The sequence below is a fragment of the Chenopodium quinoa genome, unplaced genomic scaffold (assembly GCF_001683475.1).
Source record: "Chenopodium quinoa cultivar QQ74 unplaced genomic scaffold, ASM168347v1, whole genome shotgun sequence".
Taxonomy (NCBI): Eukaryota; Viridiplantae; Streptophyta; class Magnoliopsida; order Caryophyllales; family Amaranthaceae; genus Chenopodium; species Chenopodium quinoa.
Genome location: NW_018744991.1, coordinates 1,751,558 through 1,759,294, shown reverse-complemented (window position 1 = coordinate 1,759,294; position 7,737 = coordinate 1,751,558). Strand labels below are relative to the sequence as shown.

Below are 7,737 nucleotides of genomic sequence, written 5' to 3'. Positions count from 1 at the left end.
GAGCAATTTTAGCCCCAATTCAAGATATTGTAGGTATTATATATCAATACTTACTATCAAATGATGCAAAAATATATTTGAGTTCTAATAGTATATATATGTAAGGCAAATGCAACCATGGAGACTAATATCATTAATAAAGATCATATACGTTATTCATATCTTTGTTTCTATGTATTTTTAAAACATTGAATTGCAAATATGATAATGAGGATTGGGATAAATGAGTACACATTAAGCTAACTATGTCTTTCACTATTGTGCATTAAGCAAATTATAACAAAATTTTGTGAGATTTAATATTTGAACTTATAAAACCGTGCAATTACACGGGTTCTATACTAGTTATTCTTAAAAGAGGAAAAAAATGGGCATTGTCTTGATTCCAAAGAGAAGTAGGATAGTGTGGAGACACTAGATCATTTAAGGCCCATAAGTATTCAATGCATCACTAAGAGGCTTCACTAAGTGATCCAAGTACTTGTAGAGCTTTTAAGGTCTTTCAAACTGGCTTCGTTCATCTCCTATGCAAGACAGCAAGATAACGTCTTCCTAGCCCAATAAAGTCGTCATAATAGTTGATATGAGCAAATCTTATGATTGTGTTCAATTGGATTGCCTTGTCCGCATCTAATTAAATTGACTTTTCTTAGTTATTTTTGCAATTTGATTATAAAGTGCTAAAAATTATTTTAACATCCTTGAAATAAAAATTTGATTATGGAGAACATGTTGTGTACAACTTAATTTTGCAATTTATTTATTTCAAGGAATATAAGTGCATATATAAGTAATAAATTTAGATTAGTTAAGTTTACTAGAATAAGTTCCTATAAGATTTGCTCATCAAGTTTATTTTACAAAAGCAATATAACCAAAACCTTAAGCTGATGGTTAAAACCCAGGAATATGTTTTATATTCAATCAATAATTTTTAATAATATGTTTAGATGAATTTGATAAAATTTACATAAGTTTAAATAATCTCAGCAAATCAGATTAATAGAACACACAATGAGTCATCCTTTTACACAATAAATCTCTTTCAATATGATCTCATATACGTCATGAACGTGTTGAGGAGCTAATAAATAACAACTAAAGGTGAAAAAAGTTTGTATAAACTAAAATTTTCAGGATTCATTTTATCTATTAATAAATGGACTACAAGCATAATTTTACGTAATTTTTTGCAAAGAAAGAAACTCATAAAATCAACCTCTTACTTACTCCCCCTTACCCCTAGAATTAACCACGTAGTCTTGAAGTTTACATACAACAAATTAAAACAAAGTCTATAGACCCAACAAAATGTAATAGAGGAGTGTGATTGGTAGCGCGATTAGCATCCCAAATATGACGCTGCAAAGAATTTAGATAATAATTAATCAAACATTAGATAGCTAATTAAGAAAATTTGAGCATAAAGATAGAGATGCTTATAATTACCCTGTGCTAAGAATATCAGGATGAACATTGTACTCCTTGGCGAATACAAAGGGAACTATTCCTTGTGGGAGTGCTGCCTGTATTTTGTTCCACATATATTAAACCAAAAAAGATATGAGATTTACATTCAACAACAAGCCTTTTTTTTACTTGGATTAGAAGATGAGTCGATTTTGATAGAGTACGATGTACGAATAACATAGGAGAATATAAGAGATATCACTAAAATGGATTTAAAAGTTATTTCACCCGGCACCAATTATATTGGTTTAGAGATAAAAAGTTCGCTTAGGTTTTTAAGTTGTTCGAACTCAAGTTTTAGCCTCTTACTTGGATAACATATACATGCTCAACATAACAACTTATACAAGGGTAGTCTATTTTAATGGCATTAACGAATCATGTATGTAATTGAGACGAATATTAAAATGAAAAAATTGTAACTTTTCCCTCCGTCCCAATTGAGTTACCTCACTTATTATGACACGTGGTAACTTTTTGATACGAATGTGAATTGGTTAAGCTCACTTATTAATATATATAAATGAGATACAGAATATTACCTCCGTTTTTTTTAGTTGACACATTTTGACTTTAGCACTATTCATTCACTCCCATTTGACTGTGTTTTGTGCTTTATACCTAATGAAAAATATAGTCATGTGAGATCTTGTTAGATTCGTCATGAAATATATTTTCAAAATATCAACTTTTTATAATTTGTTTATCGATAATTAAAGATATTAATGGTTGAAGTTGTGCATTGGCAAACGTGACTAAAGAAACGTGTCAACTAAAAAGAAACTGAGGAAGTATAAGATACATATTGAAGTGAATTAATTTTGTTACTTCTGTATTTAACCTAATTTTTGGGAGTGAGAAGAGGGATGTTTGATAGAAATCTAAGTTCATATTTAAATAAAATTGATTACTACGGAGTTAATTTAATTTCAAGGTACATACCCTAAACAAAAGTAAGGATAATGTACTTTCTAAAAACAAAAATAAGAGGATAATAATAAAGTGATGTAAAAAGGTTGATTAAAAACAAAACAAAATGGAGTGGGATAAGAGTGAGAAGTGACCTGGACGATGGCAACGTGTAAAAGAACGCCGCGAAGGCCAACAACAATGGAAGCAGCAGCCATGACAGCTGGTCCTGTTAGGAATCTTACTGCCATTGAAAATGTTGCTACCGAATTTCCACATGCTATTATCCTTGGTTGCAATGCCATGAACAATCCTGTTTTTCATCCCCCATTTTTAATCACCAACTAAATAAATATCTTAATTTTTATTTTATTAATCAAAACTGGTCTATTCTAAGAATATGCATATTCTATAGTTATGAAAATTCATGTAATGCAATACTGATTTTGATCGAATTTAATTTTCACATATAAATTTAATTGATTCATACTGTACTTGGTATGAGCGAGTATTAATTAGTTTCAAACAAATGTACTCAATTCAAACATACACTTCTTTTAAATGCTTTGAGGTATAGACAATAAGTAATTACTTTACTAAACTAGCACTTCTCACAGACTATTTAGATCAAAAAGAGAAGATTAAGGAATCTCATACTCTCGAAAATAAATAAATTAAATAGTGGAGCTCGAACTTTTAACTTCTAACCTTCACATGTTTGGTTCATGACATTATGTCAATTAAGGGATAACGTACGAAACCAATACATACGACATACAAATGTATAATTTGTGTATATGAAAAAAAAATGGAAAAAAAAAAAATCTACATAACACTTGCTCTTCATTTAATTAAGTTCTTTTTATTTATTTCCTTATATCATGCATTTTCTAGATAAGTAGATATAAAATGTACTCTAAGATTTCCAAAGTATGATGATGCCCAATTACATGATTCCAACAAGTATAGGGATAATATTCTAAAATGAAAAGGCCCACGGTAAGACATGATTACAAGCACTAGGAAAAATTATATTGATGACATGCACTTGCATTAAGATCAGTTGGCTAATACTTGCTGGTTAATAACTTTTGATAATAAAAGTAAAGAGAAAAAGAGAAGAGCGCATGTCTCCTGATCTGAAAAGCATAAAGTAGAGAAACACAAAGACAGATTAAGAAATGTTGTGACTGACCTAGGCTGAACATGGCCATGCCAAGCCCTGCATCCGACAATATCGATATCGACTTTGCTATTATGGCCGGCATCTCTACGTGATACCTATATCACACCACCATATACACACATATAACAAATCCACATACGTGTTTGACCGATTAACGTTACATAACGTGATAGACATACAGTAATAAATGACGATAACAGTAATGAATTTACATTAAAAGGCCATTACTTTTGTTCATGTAAAAACCTGTGCATGACCTATATATGCACTTATCCACAACAATAAGTTCATGATTGAAAGTGAAATTCTAATTGCCGCTTTAAAAGGTAACATTTCATAGTTAACTTTAAGTAATAACGCATGTTTGACAGGCAGTAATAAATAACGATAACAGTAATGGATTACAAGCACGAGGTCATAACGACTTTTGTTCATATAAGTATATAACAACCATGATCCGCGTGTGACTAGAAACAAGCAAGTATCTTGATCCAAACACTTATATCCAAGGCAATAAATTCATGATGCAAATTAAAGTGAGGTTCCAAATAATATTTAATAGTACGAGTAAAAGAAAAAGGTACCTGAAGGAGACCAAAGACCAAGTAAGACCAATTAAACTTGAATAAGTGTTGGGATTTCTAATAAGTTTCCTCCAAACCATGATGAGTATGAGTCTTGTCATAACACTAGCTGGTGGTAAAGTTTTGGGCTTTCCATCATCCACTTTCGCATGCTCTTTCATTTCTCCTTCTTTTCCTCTATTTCCAAAGCTGAATTCATCTCCATTCATGTATTCTTCTTGATTATTATCTCTTCCACCCTCCACTATATGAGCCCAATATATTAAACTAATTAATTAATATTTTGTACAAATTAAAATAGTAGTACAAAATGACAATAGTAATACAGTATACGATAGATGAAACGAAATTTATGTTAACACGGGTTTTAAAGACAAGAATAAACGTTTAAACACGTCAATTACAAAGTACCTTAAAATATTCATATTACAACAAATAATTGTACATGTCCAACGGTTATACGAGTATTAAACATTTACAGATTTGTATCTTTAATTACTTTTAATATCATTGTAGGTATACAATGAGAGCATACCTAGCTACCTTAAAAATATACAAACAAATCCTCAAAATAAAAAGATTAATTAAGACCTACTGTGTATTTATTAATTATTGACAATACTTTATACGAAGTACTTTTTTTTAAAACAAAAATACTTGATATATTATGTGTAGAATTAACTTTTAGAAGTCAAAACACTTTTCCAATGAGTACTCTTTACTCAAAATAAACATCCATGTAAAAACTAGTTCCAATGATAGCTAAAGTAAAAAAGAATTGAATGTTAATTTGCTACGCCAAATACTTTTGATAATTAAAGTTCTATTTTCATTTCAACAATGAATAAAAATTGTCTTTATATTATAATTGCACTAGTCATTCATACCATATCATTATTCCCACCTCATAAAACTCCATTTTCCAAATTATCTTTTTATTTTTACTTGCAATATTTTGGAGTGAGTATCATTTACAAGATTCAAAAAATGCATGCGACATTGAAGAATCCAATGAAAGATGGGTCAATATATTGGGTAGGGACACCATCGGAGTGGCAACATTATCTTACAAGTGATAAGCAAAAAAAAAAATTTAATCTCCGAAAGAAATATCTAATCAAGGTACGTAGTGAAAATAAAATCGGTGACAGTAAAAGTGAAAACAAAAATTATTAAATACTTTCTCTATCCGAAATTAATAGTTACATTAAGACATCAAAATTCAAACTAATAACGTGACAATGAAACACGAAAAAAGGGAGCGAGTATGTAATAAGTACGTACCTTTACTAGGAGACACATTCATCCGAACTTCCTTAATAGACTGATCAGCTGCAACACCATAGTGATCATGCCCATCAAATACATCCGATACAGGGGAATTACCAGCACTCCATACGAACATATGAAGATCCTTCCCCGCTTCATCTCCACCCTTAGCCTTCTTCGCGGCCGCGTTACTATTATTATTAGTTGTAGTCGTGGTCGTACTCGTATTCGTAATACTATTGGTTTTTGCAATTCCAGTACTACTATTATCCTTCTTAGTGGGAGAAAACATCCCTGGATTAGGCGCAGGATATTGTGCATACTTCGGCTGCTGAGGCCTATTACTATTACCCCCACTATCTTCCTCGAAATTAGAAGGTCTCGGTGTGGGACCTCTAGAAGTGGTCAAACCTAACTCATAAACATCTCCTGCACCAAAGTTTGACCTCCTTCCACCACCACCAGTCATCGAGTAGAAATCGGTGTGATTAAAACTCGACCCTCGCGGTGTCGGGTTCCTAGACGATTGTAGGGAGTAAATTTCGGCATTGGTTAAGTTCGACGGCCTAGGAGTAGTCGAAGAAAACCCGTGTGACCTTCTAGAGAAAATATCGGACCGTGACGCATTAGACCTGCGCACGGTCACGTGTAATTTTCCATCTTCTTTGATTTCAGCTTCGGTTTCGAGCACCTGCCGCCCGTCTAATGAGACGACATCGGAGTCGACATGGATCGACACGATGGAGGCGGCAGAGTCCGGAAACTGTTCGGATATGAGCATCCTAGCTGCTCGATATTCGAACATGAACAACATTAACGTGTACCAAATGATACATTGTAGTACAACAATTTGTACCATTAGACTACCCGAGAAATCCCCGTACATTCCTTTTAATAAAGGGATACCCATAACAAGTGTGTTCGGAAGTGTCGATAGTGAAAATAACGTGATCGTCCACTCGAGTGAACCGCGCTTGCTTACCCTACTCCAGATCGCAAGCGCGGTTAGGACGATCACTTTTTGAAGAGTATCCGCGGCGATGAACCTAAAGTTCATCGCGTACGGGTTATTACTCGAAATGAAATGGAACGAAAGAAGTGGAACCGCAAATAACGCTACAAATCTATTAATACCCGAACATTGATCGGGACTAAAGATTTTCCACCACTTAACCGAACCATAAGCTAGGATCATAGCCACGTAAAGCGGCACCATGGCCGTCATTACATGGTAGAAATCCAATAGAGTGATCATCGTCGTGTATTTTAATTTTCAACACCAGGAAAATTCTCAATGGTACCCTTTATCATCGCAGTTAGTTAGCTGGAGCTAACATAACAAGATATAGATAAATGGATGAATAATAATAATAATGAGTAATGAGAAATAATGATAATAGTGGTGGTGGAGATGATGATGAAGAAGGTATTGGGAAAGGTGAATTGGGAAATGGAAGGGGGAGCTGAGCATGTGGGGGTTTGGGTAAATGGGATAGATGGGTGGGAGGAATTCAGAGTATCGGTTTTTGGCGTGGTATTCTTTTGAGTAATAATATACAAGTACAATTTAGGACTACACAAAAATAATAGCTTAGTGTGTGTATGTTTGTGTGCTTTCAGAGTTGCGCGACTGCCAAAGCCTTGCACTTGCTACCCACCAAGAGGTTGTACTTTGGGAGTGAGAGTTGGTGTATATTTTAATCCCAACTTTTATTCTTTCTTGTTTAATTTATTCTTTTTGTGTCATATACTTTTTCTGTTCTTTTTTAATTGCAATAGTTTAGGTAGGTTAGGATTGTGTTTTCTCAGCGTGTGCATAGTTGAAGTTCAACAATACTTTTATAGTCATTGCGCCCTCTCATGTGAGAGCCATTTTAGGTTGAAATGTTAATGCATGTAATATAAATTAAACCTGGTCAAGGGATTATTGAGTTAAATCCATGAATTTCCTGTCACACTGACTCTAACTCTAATATCATGTCAAATAACCTAAACAATTAAAAGTCCTAATTTGATAAAGTATTATTAATTTATGTTTAATCTTTAATATACTACATTTACATATAGAAAATTGTATAATGATACTCTCTCCGTCCCTTTTTATTCTTCCCATTTTTAATTTTGAAATTGTTCATAAGGTCATGGAATTTTCTAATAAGCTATAATATAGTCATGTCGAATCTTATTTGATTCGTCTTAATAAATAGTTTATTAATATTTAATTGTTATATTTTTTTACTAATAAACTACTAACGATATTTATGGCAAAAATTTTACTTTGATAAACGTACACGGTTAAAGTGGGAATCACATTTAAGG

General features: G+C 32.7%; 1 protein-coding gene across 2 annotated transcripts; it reads right to left on the bottom strand.

Moving 5' to 3' along the window:
• Positions 1–1,013: 1,013 nt before the first annotated feature.
• On the bottom strand, positions 1,014–7,375 carry LOC110706903 (probable auxin efflux carrier component 1c). Of its 2 annotated transcripts, XM_021884889.1 has the most exons (6): positions 5,434–7,367; positions 4,150–4,393; positions 3,575–3,660; positions 2,535–2,692; positions 1,450–1,526; positions 1,014–1,362 (listed from the first exon to the last, which is right to left on the bottom strand). In XM_021884889.1, exons 1-6 carry the CDS (start codon positions 6,671–6,673, stop codon positions 1,296–1,298), a joined length of 1,872 nt encoding a protein of 623 aa, XP_021740581.1. In that variant the 5' UTR covers positions 6,674–7,367; the 3' UTR covers positions 1,014–1,295. The 2 variants fall into 2 exon arrangements, with proteins under 2 accessions (XP_021740581.1, XP_021740582.1); XM_021884890.1 differs by lacking the exons at positions 1,014–1,362; positions 1,450–1,526 and adding an exon at positions 1,567–2,091 and having other exon boundaries at positions 5,434–7,375.
• Between the last annotated feature and the right edge of the window lie 362 nt (positions 7,376–7,737).